Source organism: Pocillopora verrucosa, chromosome 1 (assembly GCF_036669915.1).
Source record: "Pocillopora verrucosa isolate sample1 chromosome 1, ASM3666991v2, whole genome shotgun sequence".
Lineage (NCBI taxonomy): Eukaryota > Metazoa > Cnidaria > Anthozoa > Scleractinia > Pocilloporidae > Pocillopora > Pocillopora verrucosa.
In genome coordinates, this window is record NC_089312.1 from 25,247,736 (window position 1) to 25,265,384 (window position 17,649).

General features: G+C 38.9%; 2 protein-coding genes across 3 annotated transcripts; both read left to right on the top strand.

Annotated features, from left to right (window-relative positions):
- Positions 1–1,136: 1,136 nt before the first annotated feature.
- On the top strand, positions 1,137–7,196 carry LOC131796441 (protein sax-3-like). Of its 2 annotated transcripts, none has more exons than XM_066173317.1 (7): positions 1,137–1,243; positions 3,341–3,492; positions 3,664–3,984; positions 4,253–4,594; positions 5,082–5,423; positions 5,888–6,048; positions 6,746–7,196. In XM_066173317.1, exons 2-7 carry the CDS (start codon positions 3,366–3,368, stop codon positions 6,806–6,808), a joined length of 1,356 nt encoding a protein of 451 aa, XP_066029414.1. In that variant the 5' UTR covers positions 1,137–1,243; positions 3,341–3,365; the 3' UTR covers positions 6,809–7,196. The 2 variants fall into 2 exon arrangements, with proteins under 2 accessions (XP_066029414.1, XP_066029422.1); XM_066173325.1 differs by lacking the exon at positions 1,137–1,243 and adding an exon at positions 2,102–2,116.
- A 4,354-nt stretch (positions 7,197–11,550) lies between these two features.
- LOC131796442 (vascular endothelial growth factor receptor 1-like) lies at positions 11,551–17,325 on the top strand. The gene is made up of 6 exons (XM_066168281.1): positions 11,551–11,684; positions 13,785–13,937; positions 14,134–14,454; positions 14,723–15,064; positions 15,529–15,689; positions 16,087–17,325. Exons 2-6 carry the CDS (start codon positions 13,811–13,813, stop codon positions 16,228–16,230), a joined length of 1,095 nt encoding a protein of 364 aa, XP_066024378.1. The 5' UTR covers positions 11,551–11,684; positions 13,785–13,810; the 3' UTR covers positions 16,231–17,325.
- The last annotated feature ends 324 nt before the right edge of the window (positions 17,326–17,649 follow it).

The window sequence follows — 17,649 nt, forward strand, 5'->3', positions numbered from 1 at the left end:
TTATGTTTAACGTTATCTGGTTTATGGAATTTTGTGGTTGATTGTCATATTTATAATAGAGTACGAGCAGTAGTTCAGTGTTCGCTAATGTAGCAAAGAAACAAAGTAAAGTTGGGATAAGAAGGCATTACAATTGAAATGATCATGCTATGACATTTGACAAGGGTGGATGATGTCATATGTTTTAAACATATATCATTTTTGTTTCTGCTTCAAAAGAAAAGGTTGGAAATAAATGTGGGTGAAAAGTGAAATTTACTGTCTATTCCCTCTGTCCCTCAAACGAGACAAACTGGAACGGGTTTTGAGTGATATAACTAAGCCCAGACTGCCACCGTCATTTTGGATTTCCGCCTGGGTAGATTTTGGTCACGTGCTAGGCAACGTATAATCAAAAACAAGATAGAATTTCATTTCAGGCCTATTTATCAATTGGTAGAGTATAACTTTCGCATTTTAGTACGTAGTATTTATTTTGAATCTTCAAATTGTCTTGAAACTTAAAAGAAAATTGTTCTTTAAAAATTCCCTGAAAATCGGTAGCCAAAATTATTTGTCTTGGTGTTACTTGTTTTCTCGTTAACCTGTAATTTGGTCAGTCGCCGGCACCTTCTGTTGCTTCACGCAGAAAAAACACACGATACGAAATGTAATGATCGATTTTGTCCCCAATCTCACGCCATAACAGAAAAAGCTTTTGAACACCTGTAGACTCCGAGCGCTTTGGAGTAAGTAATATTTTTAATGAATCTTCGGATTGTTTTCAAGTTCAAGGACTGTAAATTACAATTTTATGAAAAACAAGGTTGTTTTCTTATTTCAGTGTGAATCTTCGCACGCCTACCAGTCGCTAGCGCCGCTTGTTGAAACTAAAACGAAAAAAAATAAACTCTTTTAAGATTATCATTGGCTTCTTTTTCACCTCACCTCTGTTCTTAGTAACAAAGGTCGCCACTTCGTTTGTTTATTACCAGCCAAAACTATCAAATGCACTCAAAAGCCTAAAGTCGAAAAAATTTTAAAGGAATCGACCAATCGAGCGAGCGAGCGAGCGAGTGCCATTCTCCACATCATATCTACAACTCGCTCTTGCGCATGCGCGCAATTCACGAGTTAAAAAGGAAGCGGCTTGAAGGAGCACACTATAAAAACTCCGAACTGCCACAGGAAGATGAGCTACTAACTCAGCCGAAACACCACGTTGGGGAACAGCTTGCAGGAGAGTTTGGACGATTTGATACAGGTAAATTATTGTTATTTGGTCGGCTACAACAAGAAAATGCTTTCAAGGGTAGTTTTTCAGAAGTGCTGGTTGAGAAGTCACGTTTCGCCTAAGTATTTAACTTGATTTTCCAATTCACTCGATTTGAGTTTAGAGACCGGCTTAGTTTCAGGGAAATGTCAATGAAGGGGTTATTTAAATATCGTCACCGAATCGTTAAAATAATATTATACACTTTCTCTGGTATTACGTTTCAGTTGTAACCTATTTAGAAACTTCGAGAAGTTTACTCCTTATTAAATTTGTTTCAAGCTATTTACAAGGGTCAAGGTTAACTTAGAGGACAACGTTATAGGTTTTTTTAAAATATTTTACATGCCAAAGTTCTTACTTTGCCTCTGCCAGCTAAAATAAATATGACGGTGGCCGAATGTTCAGCTGCTAAACGCATCCACATTTTAAACAGAAATGTTATCGGTCTTATCATGAAATTTGAACGGAAAGAAAAAACTAAAATTTGTCAATTTGTGTTTGTATGCTTTGGTTTACCGTCAGCCCAAACAAAGTCTGCGGTGGATAGAAAGAACTAACATGGTATTTTCTTTAATAATATGAGTATCAATGACATTTTTCTTCACTCGGCCGAACCACGTTATCGATAGATTATGAATTCAAAGAATTTTTAGTTCGATCATCATCCCTCGAGGGAGCTGTTAAAATCGTCTTAGCCTGTCCGGGAATGCATACGATTCAGCTAATTTTGACCATTGACAACATTTAGGACCGGTTTTAATTCAAAGAAAAGACATCCTACTTAAAAAGACACCAAAACAATAGGGAGCGATTGGCGGCCATCAATGACGAAGTCGCTACAAATCATAGCCATTCGGGCTGGTAAGTTGCGAGGCGATAAACCTGACGAACGCGAGTTGAAAGCAAGCCAGTCTTCAACTGACAAGTGAGCACCTAACAATGAACCATTCGAAAATTACAGTGGACGTTTTCCTAGGTTTACTGATTTCGATCTGTTTTAATATTTCAAGCCTTACCACCCATCTCGATAACAGGCAAAAGCGTTGCAAAGTTCATTTTAAAAGACATCTGCCTTAGCTTAATATCCTGGCATTTCTCCGAAACGGATCATTTCCATACGTATGCCTTTCATGAGAACATCCTCTCTTGACTTCTTTGTGGATTCCGATGCCTTCAACGTCCATCATTACGTCAACAACCTTCCTATAAGACAAAGAACTCCATATTTACTAAACAGAGCTCTAACTAACTTCGCTTCCGACCGTACGAACTTGCGGGCAGATTGATGTACTTACATTCTTCAACTGCATCAGACTTACGTCCCAGCTTACTTATGAAAGCATTGTTAATTTCGAAATAGAAATGTGGATAATTTTTTTGCCGGGCTCCAGTTCACTGATTACGCTAAATCTAGCGCTAACGATATATAACGATTGACGTTTTCTACTTATCACAAATGATCGGTGGCATTTAACATTTTTTGATATCAAAACACACAATAGCTGTATTTCAAAACGATGTGACTTAATGCCCGGCTGTCAGAAATTTTCACAGAATTTCCACTCAAAGGTTCTTCCAAAATTTCTTGAGAATATCAGATGTTGGTTTAGAAATGTCAAGCGATTCCAAATATTGATTTGGCTTTTTGGTGGACAGATTCTTCGAGCTTGAGCATACTTTAATATCGCTCGGTTGTCGACACTCAAAGGACGAATGTCAGATGTTTGTTTAGATATATCAAGCAATTCCAAAAATTAATGTGGCCTTTCAGTGGTCCAACCAAATAGACCAAATATTTTCCCATCCGCCTCGCCTAAACTCAGCCAATTTTATCACATATATTGCACTTTTGGTTTTTTTATCATGTCTTCTTGCACATTTAATCTTGCAAGGACCAACACAAGCTCATGCAACTTTTACAAGCTCTGCTCGCACCATTGCATACGGCCGCTTGTACCAAGATATTTGTTATAAATGTAATCTTCTAAAACAAAAGTACGTGCAGGGCCGCACATTAAGAAGACACCCAGTATGAAAACTGGAGTTACAAGGAGTTCTTTCCTTTTTTCCTTTCTTTTGAACCAGAAACAAAACTATTCGACAGCATATCATGATGGTTAACATATTCTGGAGAGGAGACACAACAAAGGTTATCCTGCTACAAGTTCTTGTTGCCAATTCTCTACTGCACTTCTCGTCAGTCACGGGCGATGCTGCAACATGTAACACCAAATCTGGTAAGTATTACTACTACCCAGGTCTTTTTCATTTGTGAATATAATCAACAGTGACAGTTTTATCCTTTTAATTGTTGACACTTCATTTAGGAAGGCAATTTTTCGCCAACTTGCTAATGATAAGCCAGGTTTTTACAAATTTGTGGCTCATGAACTTCTTTCCTTGTCCAGTTATACCTGAAGTTAAAATCTTCTCAAGTCCGCCAAACCACACGCAACCTATCGGAGCAGCCATTAATCTGACCTGTGAAGCGCGACCAAGGGATGAAGACGTGCTTCTTCCCAGGAGAAGGGTCAAGTATATTCAGTGGTATGATCCCCATGGGAGACCAGTTGGAGTCAAATGCCAAAACTCAAGACTAGCAAAGAAACTGAAATGTCTGTTAATTCTTAAGAATCTGACCGTAGAAAACTTCGGGAACTACACTTGTGAAGCAGAAAATGACTATGCTGGATACTGCAGAAGAAAATCCATTGAAATTCTCCCTAAAGGTAAGAATCAGATTATTCCTAACACAAATAAATTTGGGCAGGGTAAATATTTATTATCGTAGCTATTTCTTTTCGCTATCTCCATCAAAGGCTGTTGCAATAAAATAGCAAAGGTGGATACGGAAATCAGCAATAGTGTAGGTGAAAAACAGGATATTTTTGCAAATTCCATTTATTCAAGCTTTTCAAGATTATACCCTTCCCCTACCCCCCTCACCCCACAGTTTCCACTTACTTGCCATAGTACTATTGATTGGTTATTTTGCAGAAAACTTAAGTCCACCTGAGACAACAAAGGCACCCCATCTTCTATTTCCTAAGGTGGTTGAAAACCCAAAGAACCATAGCGCTTTCATTGGCTCCAATGTAACTTTTAACTGTACTGCCATGGGTCTTCCAACACCAGCCATCTCATGGATGAAGAATAACAATTCATATGCAGTAACATCCAATGTGAGAGCCAGGGTTGTTTCAGATAACAAAAATAATCACAGTCAGCTGATAATAACGGAAGTGAAGATAGAAGATAATGGCAAATATCAGTGCGTTGCAAGCAACAGTGCTGGTGAGAGGACATCGTCAGCGGCTTTCTTGTACATAAAAGAGTTAGGTAAGACTCCCTTACATTGTTGGAAATTTTAGCCTTATTCAGTTGACTTTGGCCAATAAACATTGCAAAGAAATGTTTTACTTCTCACTCTTTCTCTCTGTTTAGTCCAACCCTAGGCTAAAATTTATTCTGCTTCAGGGGCCCTAATAAGTTGGTGACGCACTACCCTGCATATGAGGATGTTGAGGCACTGAGCGCGAGTGATTTAATGACAACAAGCACGGACGAGAACTTACGGGTGTCGGCCCTCGCGTGCACGTGTAACTTGCCTTCTCTTTACCAGCGTACTAAGTAGGCTGGATGTACGGTAGTAGTTCATACTCATAGCAAAGGCGGGTACGGAAATCAGCAATAGTGTAGGTGAAAAACAGGATATTTTTGCAAATTCCATTTATTCAAGCTTTTCAAGATTATTCCCTTCCCCCACCCCCCTCACCCCAAAGTTTCCACTTACTTTCTATAGTACTATTGATTGGTTATTTTGCAGAAAACGTAAGTCCACCTAAGACAACAAAGGCACCCCATCTTCTATTTCCTAATGTGGTTGAAAACCCAAAGAACCATAGCGCTTTCATTGGCTCCAATGTAACTTTTAACTGTACTGCCATGGGTCTTCCAACACCAGCCATCTCATGGATGAAGAACAACAATTCATATGCAGTAACATCCAATGTGAGAGCCAGGGTTGTTTCAGATAACAAAAATAATCACAGTCAGCTGATAATAACGGAAGTGAAGATAGAAGATAATGGCAAATATCAGTGCGTTGCAAGCAACAGTGCTGGTGAGAGGACATCGTCAGCGGCCTTCTTGTACATAAAAGAGTTAGGTAAGACTCCCTTACATTGTTGGAAATTTTAGCCTTATTCAGTTGACTTTGGCCAATAAACATTGCAAAGAAATGTTTTACTTCTCACTCCTTCTCTCTGTTTAGTCCAACCCTAGGCTAAAATTTATTCTGCTTCAGGGGCCCTAATAAGTTGGTGACGCACTGCCCTGCATATGAGGATGTTGAGGCACTGAGCGCGAGTGATTTAATGACAATGAGCGCGGGCGAGAATTTACGGGTGTCGACCCTCGCGTGCACGTGTAACTTGCCTTCTCTTTAACAGCGTACTAAGTAGGCTGGATGTATGGTAGTAGTTCATACTCATAGTGAGCCTACTGAAGAAACGGAAACTGGATGATCTTTGCACAAAGTTGTCAGAAAGTACCGGTTAGTCTTTCGGTTTAATTAATCCTCTGAAATACTTTCACCACAGTAAGCATGTCCTGTTGTCACTTCCCTTTTAGAATCCAAAATAAACCAAGAGTCAGAAAAGGAAAAATGCTCAACCTCCCCCCACATTAGTTTCTCCACTTTATCTTACGCTATAATTGCTACCTTCATCGGTACCTTCATTGGTGGAACATGTGTGGGGTTTTGGTTCAGAACTATCAAACGCCGTGGAAAGGTAAGTTTTAATGTATAAATATCTCTTTAATTTCTCCAAATCAAGAGGCCATTTTTTTTGACAAATCGTTGTACACCCTACCTTCCCACTATGCCTTCTCCCTTCCCCCCTCTCCCCCTTCCCCCCCCCCCCCTTCACCGTGATACCCTTATTGTCAAATAGAATGTAGAATCACTGTATCTTTTGTAGGAGCCAACAAACGCAATTCGTTAAGATTAGGAATAGAAATTACGTTCCTAAAGCTTTCTCTCTAGGCAGCCTTTTATCGGAACGACAGGTGCTGACCGCTGAAAAAGGGAATGTGAACTCGGGGAATCATGTAATCCCCTGTTTATTGTCAAACCTTACCCTCCTTCTTAATAGTAAATGCACTAACTAAGCTCTCGATCATCCTTCTACTCCTTCAAGAAAACCCTGAGAAACTCACAGAGGAGTTCAAACGATGTTCTTCACTTTAGGAAGTTAAGTTTCGTCCAAATCATCCTCCTCCTGTAAGGGAGCCGCGGAGTCCGCTCAGTGATTCTAAGCGTTTTAAGGTTTTAAAATATGCAAAAGCAGCCTATGATTGAGCTAACACTATATAATAGATTCTCAATTTTACGAGAGAGGTCCCTCCGCCTACATTCTCAATATTGAGTAAGTCTTTCTTTCTATGCTCTCGATAATGAATACTCTACGCTTTTCCATTTGTTGGCAGATCACTTTCCATTCTGCAGACGACTGTGAGCAGGAAATGAACGAATTTAAACAGATCAAGTAGCTTCAAGTTTCTCTCTCGTCTTGGAATCGTATGCAGAATCCTAGTGCTTATCTGTTTGAGTTAGTTTGCTGTACGTGCATATGGATACACTAATACCCAGGTCTTCCTAGTTCCCGTAGGAGTCGTAGCGTATCACAAAAGTGCCAGGACCGTTTTCTTTTGATCGAAAAAGACAATCAATTCTTGATTGAAAAACACTTACTGCATGCATTTGCCTTACTGTAAATCATCGATTTTTCCGTGGTTCGGAGAGAAAATTTACTGCAACTTAAACTCTGCCCATAATTTGACGAAATGATGGATCCTTCGTAGTGTTTTGAGATTTGCCTCTTTTCATGAGCATACCCGATAGACGAGGTTAATTTATTCATCTGCTGGTTAGAAAGAAACAATCTAAGACATAAGGATAACCAAGAGTTAGCGATGTTAGTGATACACAGGATTTCTAGTGTTAGAAATTGTAAAATTTAAAATAATAGAATATTTTTAGCAATATATAAATATTGTAAAGTAGCTACAAGTAGAATCAATTAAAATTGATCCCTTGTTAGTTTTTGGAAGTAGTGCTAGAGTACAAGTGAGCCATAAGCAACTAAGCTGCAATCAAAAGTGGTGTTTGTGGATCTTCCTTGCCTTGTATCAATTGTTTAATTACAAGTTCGTCTTACCTTGATAGCGTTGATCAGGGATCGTGCTCCCTGTAATGCCAGCCAGTGCCTTCAGTCTACCGTTTTTCGCGCCAAACGAAAAACATAAGATGACTTCTAATTACAGTAGAGCAGCTGATGATTTTGTCAGCATCATCGACTGCTGTCGACCGCTGCCCCATATAAAGCTTATATCAAACTCCGAAAGCGATGATGTGGGAAAAAGACCTACGTTAGCAACCAACCAACTCTATTTGTAAAGTGGATTTGAATTAGCACACGGTCGTTCAGCATTCAGTGTTGTTGAGGGGCCTTCTGACGCGAGATAATATTAGCACACGAAAAAAATAACCTCCTCTATTTGCTTATCTTCCAATCTCCTTTTCTACCTTTTTTCCTCCTTTCCCTCTTGTCCTTCTTTCCCAGGTTTTCTCGCGTTGTTGTCATGGTGAATCGTTGTCATGGTGAGAGAGCAAGCAAAACCAGAGTAACTCCGGGTACCTTTTACCAATCATTTTACTACCTATGTAAAAGCTGTCAAAAAGAGCTTGAAAAAGAGATTAGGGCACCAGACCATATATGGTCAAATTCAAGATGGCGGCTGATTCAGACAGCCAAAACAAAGTGCTCTGTGAGCAAACTTGTGAATTGACAGATGACTTACATGATTTTTTGGATTATGTTTAATGTTATCTGGTCTATGGAATTTTGTGGTTGATTGTCATATTTATATTAGAGTACGAGCAGTAGTTCAGTGTTCGCATATGTAGCAAAGAAACAAAGTAAAGTTGGGATAAGAAGGCATTACAATTGAAATGATCATGCTACGACATTTGACAAGGGTGGATGATGTCATGTGTTTTAAACATATATCATTTTTGTTTATGCTTCAAAAGAAAAGGTTGGAAATAAATGTGGGTGAAAAGTGAAATTTACTGTCTATTCCCTTTGTCCCTCAAATGAGACAAACGGGAACGGGTTTTGAGTGATATAACTAAGCCCAGACTGCCACCGTCATTTTGGATTTCCGCCTGGGTAGATTTTGGTCACGTGCTAGGCAACGTATAATCGAAAACAAGATAGAATTTCATTTCAGGCCTATTTATCAATTGATAGAGTATAACTTTCGCATTTTAGTACGTAGTATTTATTTTGAATCTTCAAATTGTCTTGAAACTTAAAAGAAAATTGTTCTTTAAAAATTCCCTGAAAATCGGTAGCCAAAATTATTTATCTTGGTGTCACTTGATTTCCTCGTTAACCTGTAATTTGGTCAGTCGCCGGCACCTTCTGTTGCTTCACGCAGAAAAAACACACGATACGGAATGTAATGATCGATTTTGTCCCCAATCTCACGCCATAACAGAAAAAGCTTTTGAACACCTGTAGACTCCGAGCGCTTTGGAGTAAGTAATATTTTTAATGAATCTTCGGATTGTTTTCAAGTTCAAGGACTGTAAATTACAATTTTATGAAAAACAAGGTTGTTTTCTTATTTCAGTGTGAATCTTCGCACGCCTGCCAGTCGCTAGCGCCGCTTGTTGAAACTAAAACGAAAAAAAAAAAAACTCTTTTAAGATTATCATTGGCTTCTTTTTCACCTCACCACTGTTCTTAGCAACAAAGGTCGCCACTTCGTTTGTTTATTACCAGCCAAAACTATCAAATGCACTCAAAAGCCTTAAGTCGAAAAAAATTTTAAAGGAATCGACCAATCGAGCGAGCGAGCGAGTGCCATTCTCCACATCATATCTACAACTCGCTCTTGCGCATGCGCGCAATTCACGAGTTAAAAAGGAAGCGGCTTGAAGGAGCACACTATAAAAACTCCGAACTGCCACAGGAAGATGAGCTACTAACTCAGCCGAAACACCACATTGGAGAACAGCTTGCAAGAGAGTTTGGACGAGTTTATACAGGTAAATTATTGTTATTTGGTCGGCTACAACAAGAAAATGCTTTCAAGGGTAGTTTTTCAGAAGTGCTGGTTGAGAAGTCACGTTTCGCCTAAGTATTTAACTTGATTTTCCAATTCACTCGATTTGAGTTTAGAGACCTTTAGTTTCAGGGAAATGTCAATGAAGGGGTTATTTAAATATCGTCACCAAATCGTTAAAAGAATTTGATACACTTTCTCTGGTTTTACGTTTCAGTTGTAACCTATTTAGAAACTTCGAGAAGTTTACTCCTTATTAAATTTGTTTCAAGCTATTTACAAGGGTCAAGGTTAACTTAGAGGATAACGTTATAGGTTTTTAAAAATATTTTTCATGCCAAAGTTCTTACTTTGCCTCTGCCAGCTAAAATAAATATGACGGTGGCCGAATGTTCAGCTGCTAAATGCATCCACATTTTAAACAGAAATGTTATCGGTCTTATTATGAAATTTGAACGGAAACAAAAAACTAAAATTTGTCAATTTGTGTTTGTATGCTTTGGTTTACCGTCAGCCCAAACAAAGTCTGCGGTGGATAGAAAGAACTTACATGGTATTTTCTTTAATTATATGAGTAGCAATGACATTTTATCTTCATTCGGCCGAACCACGTTATCGATAGATTATGAATTCAAAGAATTTTAGAGGGAGCCGTTAAAATCGTCTTAGCCTGTCAGGGAATGCATACGATTCAGCTAATTTTGACCATTGACAACATTTAGGACCGGTTTTAATTCAGAGAAAAGATATCCGACTTAAAAAAGACACCAAAAAAATAGGGAGCGATTGGTGGCCATCAAGGACGAAGTCGCTACAAGTCATAGCCATTCGGGTTGCTAAGTTGCGAGGCGATAAACCTGCGAACACGGGTTGAAAGTAAGCTAGTCTTCATATGACAAGTGAGCACCTAACAATGAACCATTCGAAAATTACAGTGGACGTTTTCCTAGGTTTACTGATTTCGATCTGTTTTCATATTTCAAGCCTTACCACCCATCTCGACAACAGGCAAAAGCGTTGCAAAGTTCATTTTAAAAGACATCTGCCTTAGCTTAATATCCTGGCATTTCTCCGAAATGGATCATTTCCATACGTATGCCTTTCATGAGAACATCCCCTCTTGACTTCTTAGTGAATTCCAATGCCTTCAACGTCCATCATTACGTCAAAACCTTACTATAAAACAGAGAACTCCACATTTACTAAACAGAGCTCTAACTACACTGTACAAGGAAGCTTCGCTTCCGTCTGTACGAACTTGCGGGCAGATTGATGCCCTTACATTCTTCAAATGCATCAGACTTACGTCCCAGCTTACTTATGAAAGCATTGTTAATTTCGAAATAGAAATGTGGATAATTTTTTTGTCGGGCTCCAGTTCACTGATTACGCTAAATCTAGCACTAACAATATATAAAGATGGACGTTTTCTACTTATCACAAACGATTGGCGGCGTTTAACATTTTTTGATATCAAAACACATAATAGCTGTATTTCAAAACGATGTGACTAAATACCTGGCTGTCAGAAATTTTCACAGAATTTCCGCCGAAAGGTTCTTCCAAAAGTTCTTGAGAATATCAGATGTTGGTTTAGAAATGTCAAGCGATTCCAAATATTGATTTGACTTTTTGGAGGACAGTTCTCTTCTTCTCTTCTTTGGGCATACTTTAATATCGCTCGGTTGTCGACACTCAAAGGTTCTTTCAAACTTCCTACGAATATCAGATGTTTGTTTTCATGCTTACATGAAACTCCCAAAGCGATGATGTGGAAAAAAGACCTAAGTTAGCAACCAATCAACTCCATTTGTAGGGTGGATTTGAATTAGCATACGGTCGTTCAACATTCAGCGTTGTTGAGGGGCCTTCTGACGCGAGATAAAATTAGCACACGAAAAAAAAAAAACGTCCTCTATTTGCTTATCTTCCCACCCTTTTTTCTATCTTTTTTCCCCTTTTCTTTCTTGTCCCTCCTTCTCAGGACTTCTCGCGTTTTCTTTTTAGACAGAGAGAGCAAGCAAAACCAGAGTAACTCTGGGTACCATTTACCAATCATTTTATTACCTAAGTATGTAAAAGCTGTCAAAAGAACTTGAAAAAGGGATAAGGGCATCAGACCATTTTTAGTCAAATTTAAGATGGCGGCTGATTCAGACAGCACAAAAAAGGAAGCGGCTGGAAGGAGCACACCATAAAAACTCCGAGCTGCCACAGGAAGATGAGCTACTAACTCAGCCGAAACACCACATTGGGGTACAGCTTGCAGGAGAGTTTGGACGAGTTGATACAGGTAAATTATTGTTATTTGGTCAGCTACAACAAGAAAGTGTTTTCAAGGGTGGTTTTGTAGAAGTGCTGGTTGAGAAGTCACGTTTCGCCTTAGTATTTAACTTGATTTTCCAATTCACTCGATTTGAGTTTAGAGACCTTTAGTTTCAGGGAAATGTCGATGAAGGGGTTATTTAAATATCGTCACCGAATCGTTAAAAGAATTTTAGACACTTTCTCTGGTATTACGTTTCACTTGTAACCTATTTAGAAACTTCGAGAAGTTTACTCCTTATTAAATTTGTTTCGGGCTATTTACAAGAGTAAAGGACAATTTAGAGGATAACGTTATAGTTTTTTAAAAATATCTTACATTCCAAAGTTCTTACTTTGCCTCTGCCAGCTAAAATAAATATGACGGTGGCCGAATGTTCAGCTGCTAAACGCATCCACATTTTGAACAGTTTCAACATTTTCGTCTTGTTTCACCCGCAGAAATGTTATCGGTCTTATTATGAAATTTGAAATAGAAAAGAAAAAACTAAAATTTGTCTATTTGTGGTTTTGCTTTGGTTTACCGTATACCACCAGCTCAAACAAAGTCTGCGGTGGATTAAAAGGACTAACGAGTACTAATAATACGAGTAGCAATGATATTTTATCTTCACTCGGCCGAACCACGTTATCGATAGATTATGAATTCAAAGAATTTTTAATTCGATCATCATCCCTAGAGGAAGCCGTTAAAATCGTCTTAGCCTGTCAGGGAATGCATACGATTCAGCTAATTTTGACCATTGGCAACATTTAGGACCGGTTTTAATTCAAAGAAAGGACATCCGACTTAAAAAGACATCAAAAAAATAGGGAGCGATTGGCGGCCATCAAGGACGAAGTCGCTACAAGTCATAGCCATTCGGGCTGGTAAGTTGCGAGGCGATAAACCTGACAAACACGGGTTCAAAGTAAGCCAGTCTTCAACTGAGAAGTGAACACCTAACAATGAACCATTCGAAAATTACCTGGGCCGTTTTCCTAGGTTTACTGATTTCGATCTGTTTTAATATTTCAAGCCTTGCTACCGATCTCGACAGTAAGCAAAAGCGTAGCAAAGTTCGTTTTAAAAGACATCTGCCTTAGCTTAATATCCTGGCATTTCTCTGAAATGGATCATTTCCATACGTATGCCTTTCATGAGAACATCCTCTCTTGACTTCTTTGTGAATTCCGATGCCTTCAACGTCCATCGTTACGTCAAAACCTTACTATAAGACAGAGAGCTTCCGTCCGTACGAACTCGCGGGCAGATTGATGTACTTACATTCTTCAACTGCATCAGACTTACGTCCCAGCTTACTCATTGTTAATTTCGAAATAGAAATGTGGATAATTTTTTTGCCGGGCTCCAGTTCACTGATTACGCTAAATCTAGCACTAGCAATATATAAAGATGGACGTTTTCTACTTATCCCAAACGATTGGCGGCGTTTAACATTTTTTTATATCAAAACACACAATAGCTGTATTTCAAATTGATGTGACTAAATGCCTGGCTGTCAGAAATGTTCACATACTCCGCCGAAAGGTTCTTCCAAAAGTTCTTGAAAATATCAGATGTTGGTTTAGAAATGTCAAGCGATTCCAAATATTTATTTGGCTTTTTGGAGGACAGTTCTCTTCTTCTCTTCTTTGGGCATACTTTAATATCGCTCGGTTGTCGACACTTAAAGGTTCTTTCAAACTTCCTACGAATATCAGATGTTTGTTTAGATATATCAAGCAATTCCAAAAATTAATGTGGCTTTTCAGTAGTCTAACCAAATAGACCAAATATTTTCCCATCCGCCTCGCCTAAACTCAGCCAATTTTATCACATATATTGCACTTTTGGTTTTTTTATCATGTCTTCTTGCACATTTAATCTTGCAAGGACCAACACAAGCTCGTGCGACTTCTACCAGCTCTGATCGGACCATTGCATACGGCCCTTGTACCAAGATATTTGTTATAAAGGTAATCTTCTAAAATAAAAGTACGTGCAGGGCCGCACATTAAGAAGACACCCAGTATGAAAACTGGAGTTACAAGGAGTTCTTTCCTTTTTTCCTTTCTTTTGAACCAGAAACAAAAACTATTCGACAGCATATCATGATGGTTAACACATTCTGGAGAGGAGACACAACAAAGGTTATCCTGCTACAAGTTCTTGTTGCCAATTCTCTACTGCACTTCTCGTCAGTCACGGGCGATGCTGCAACATGTAACACCAAATCTGGTAAGTATTACTATTACTATTACCCAGGTCTTTTTCATTTGTGAATATAATCAACAGTGACAGTTTTATTCTTTTAATTGTTGACACTTCATCCAAGAAGGGAATTTTTCGCACTGAATTCTATGTTCCGCCAACTTGCTAATGATAAGCCAGGTTTTTACAAATGTGTGGCTCATAAACTTCTTTCCTTGTCCAGTTATACCTGAAGTTAAAATCTTCTCAAGTCCGCCAGACCGCACGCAACCTATCGGAGCAGCCATTAATCTGACCTGTGAAGCGCGACCAAGGGATGAAGACGTGCTTTTTCCCAGGAGAAGGGTCAAGTATATTCAGTGGTATGATCCCCATGGGAGACCTGTTGGAGTCAAATGCCAAAACGCAAGACTAACAAAGAAACTGAAATGTCTGTTAATTCTTAAGAATCTGATCGTAGAAAACTTCGGGAACTACACTTGTGAAGCAGAAAATGACTATACTGGATACTGCAGAAGAAAATCCATTGAAATTCTCCCTAAAGGTAAGAATCAGATTATTCCTAACACAAATTAATTTGGGCAGGTTAAATATTTACTATCGTAGTTATTTCTTTTCGCTATCTCCATCAAAGGCTGTTGCAATTAAATAGCAAAGGTGGATACGGAAATCAGCAATAGTGTAGGTGAAAAACAGGATATTTTTGCAAATTCCATTTATTCAAGCTTTTCAAGATTATTCCCTTCCCCTACCCCCCTCACCCCAAAGTTTCCACTTACTTGCCATTGTACTATTGATTGGTTATTTTGCAGAAAACTTAAGTCCACCTGAGACAACAAAGGCACCCCATCTTCTATTTCCTAATGTGGTTGAAAACCCAAAGAACCAAAGCGCTTTCATTGGCTCCAATGTAACTTTTAACTGTACTGCCATGGGTCTTCCAACACCAGCCATTTCATGGATGAAGAACAACAATTCATATGCAGTAACATCCAATGTGAGAGCCAGGGTTGTTTCAGATAACAAAAACAATCACAGTCAGCTGATAATAACGAAAGTGAAGATAGAAGATAATGGCAAATATCAGTGCGTTGCAAGCAACAGTGCTGGTGAGAGGACATCGTCAGCGGCCTTCTTGTACATAAAAGAGTTAGGTAAGACTCCCTTACATTGTTGGAAATTTTAGCCTTATTCAGTTGACTTTGGTCGATAAACATGGCAAAGAAATGTTTTACTTCTCACTCCTTCTTTCTGTTTAGTCCAACCCAAGGCTAAAATTTATTCTGCTTTAGTAGTCCTAATAAGTTGGTGACGCGCTACCCTGCATATGAGGATGTTGAGGCACTGAGCGCGAGTGATTTAATGACAACGAGCGCGGGCGAGAACTTACGGGTGTCGGCCCTAGCGTGCACGTGTAACTTGCCTTCTCTTTACCAGCGTACTAAGTAGGCTGGATGTATGGTAGTAGTTCATACTCATAGTGAGCCTACTGAAGAAACGGAAACTGGATGATCTTTGCACAAAGTTGTCAGAAAGTACTGGTTAGTCTTTCGGTTTAATTAATCCTCTGAAATACTTTCACCACAGTAAGCATGTCTTGTTTTCACTTCCCTTTTAGAATCCAAAATAAACCAAGAGTCAGAAAAGGAAAAATGCTCAACCTCCCCCCACATTAGTTTCTCCACTTTATCTTACGCTATAATTGCTACCTTCGTCGGTACCTTCATTGGTGGAACATGTGTGGGGTTTTGGTTCAGAACTATCAAACGCCGTGGAAAGGTAAGTTTTAATGTATAAATATCTCTTTAATTTCTCCAAATCAAGAGGCCATCTTTTTTGACAAATCGTTGTACACCCTACCTTCCCACTATGCCTTTTCCCTTCCCCCCTCCCCCCCCCCCCTTCACCGTGCCACCCTTGTTGTCAACTAGAATATAGAATCACTGTATCTTTTGTAGGAACCAACAAACGCAATTTGTTAAGATTAGGAATAGAAATTACGTTCCCAAAGCTTTCTCTCTTGGCACCCTTTTATCGGAACGACAGGTGCTGACCGCTTAAAAAGGGAATGTGAACTCGGGGAATCATGTAATCCCCTGGTTATGGTCAAACCTTACCCTCCTTCTGAACAGTAAATGCACTAACTAAGCTCTCGATCATCCTTCTACTCCTTCAGGAAAACCCTGAGGAACTCAGAGTGGAGTTCGAACGATGTTCTCCACTTTTGGAAGTTAAGTTTCGTCCAAATCATCCTCCTCCTGTAAGGGAACCGCAGAATCCGCTCAGTGATTCTAAGCGTTTTGTTTCGACAAGGTTTTAAAACATGCAAAAGCGGCCTATGATTGAGTTAACAATATGTGATAGATTCTCGATTTTATGAGAGAGATCCTTCCACTTACATTCTCAGTATTGAATAATAATTCTTTCTTTCTATATTCTCAATACTGAATACTCTATGCTTTTCCATTTGTTGGCAGATTACTTTCCATATTGCGAACGATTGTGAAGATTGAAAGCACAAATTTCAACTGTTCAAGTAGCGTCAAATGTCTCTCTCTTTTTTTAATCGGATGCAGAATCCTAGTGCTAATCTGTTTGCGTTAGTTTGCTGTACGTAAATATGAATACACAAATAGATCAGGTCTTCTTTGTCCCCATAGGAGCCGTAGCGTATCACAAAAGTGCCGTGGACGTTTTTTTACTGTGCTTAATGATCAATTCTTGATCGAAAAAGACTCACTGCTTGCATTTGCCTTACTGTAAATCATCGATTTTTCCGTAATTCCGAGAGAAAATTTCCTGCAATTTTTTAAATTTTTAACCCTGCCCATGATTTGACCCCTTTTTTCATGCTGATACTTGATAGACGGAGTTAAGTTATTCAATTTTTGATTAGAAAGAAACAATCCAGAACCTAAGGATAGCCAAGAGTTAGCGATGTTAGTGATACACAAGACAGCAAAGAATAAGGTGCTATCAGATAATTGATAATTAAATTTCTAGTGTTAGAAATGGTAATTTTGAAATAACAGAATTTTTTTAGCAAGATATAAATATTGTAAAGTAGCTACAAGTAGAATCAAATAAAACTGATCACTTGTTAATCTTTGTAATTAGTGCTAAAGTACAAGTGAACCATAAGCAACTAAGCTGCAATTAAAAGTGGTGTTTGTGGATTTTCTAGCAACTGTTATTAAAGTAATTAGTTCTGTGCCATAACTCTTGTCTTTTAGGGATAGTCCGCGCATTTTCGAAATAAAAGCTATCATTACCCCCCTCCCCCATCTAAATCACTTTCGTAATGGTCCTTCCCTTATCACTCGTGAGCATAACTCATTTAGAGCAGCTGATAATTTTGTCAGCACCATCGACTACTGCCGACCGCTGCCCCATATAAAGTTTACATGAAACTCCGAAAGCGATGATGTGGAAAAAAGACCTAAGTTAGCAACCAACCAACCAACCGCCCTTGTAGGGTGGATTTTTAAATTAGCACACGGTCGTTCAGCATTCAGCGTTGTTGAGGGCCTCCTGATGCTGGATAGTGTTGGCACACGAAAACAGTAACCTTCTCTATTTGCTTATCTTAACATTCTCTTTTCTACCTTATTTCCCCTTTTCTCTCTTGTCCCTCTTTCTCAGGTGTTCTCGCGTTTTCTTTTCAGACAGAGAGAGCAAGCAAAACTAGAGTAATTCCGGGTACCTTTTCACCAATCATTCATACATCAGAGAGAGCTTA

What these genes read in the sequence shown, in the direction of transcription:
- LOC131796441 (XM_066173317.1), top strand. Translation starts at nt 3,366, where the DNA reads ATGATGGTTAACATATTCTGGAGAGGAGACACAACAAAGGTTATCCTG. An exon ending in CATTGAAATTCTCCCTAAAG is followed by an intron (nt 3,985 to 4,252) that starts GTAAGAATCAGA and finishes GTTATTTTGCAG; the next exon opens with AAAACTTAAGTCCACCTGAG. An exon ending in CTATCAAACGCCGTGGAAAG is followed by an intron (nt 6,049 to 6,745) that starts GTAAGTTTTAAT and finishes ATTTGTTGGCAG; the next exon opens with ATCACTTTCCATTCTGCAGA.
- LOC131796442 (XM_066168281.1), top strand. Translation starts at nt 13,811, where the DNA reads ATGATGGTTAACACATTCTGGAGAGGAGACACAACAAAGGTTATCCTG. An exon ending in CTTGTACATAAAAGAGTTAG is followed by an intron (nt 15,065 to 15,528) that starts GTAAGACTCCCT and finishes CTTCCCTTTTAG; the next exon opens with AATCCAAAATAAACCAAGAG. An exon ending in CTATCAAACGCCGTGGAAAG is followed by an intron (nt 15,690 to 16,086) that starts GTAAGTTTTAAT and finishes CTACTCCTTCAG; the next exon opens with GAAAACCCTGAGGAACTCAG.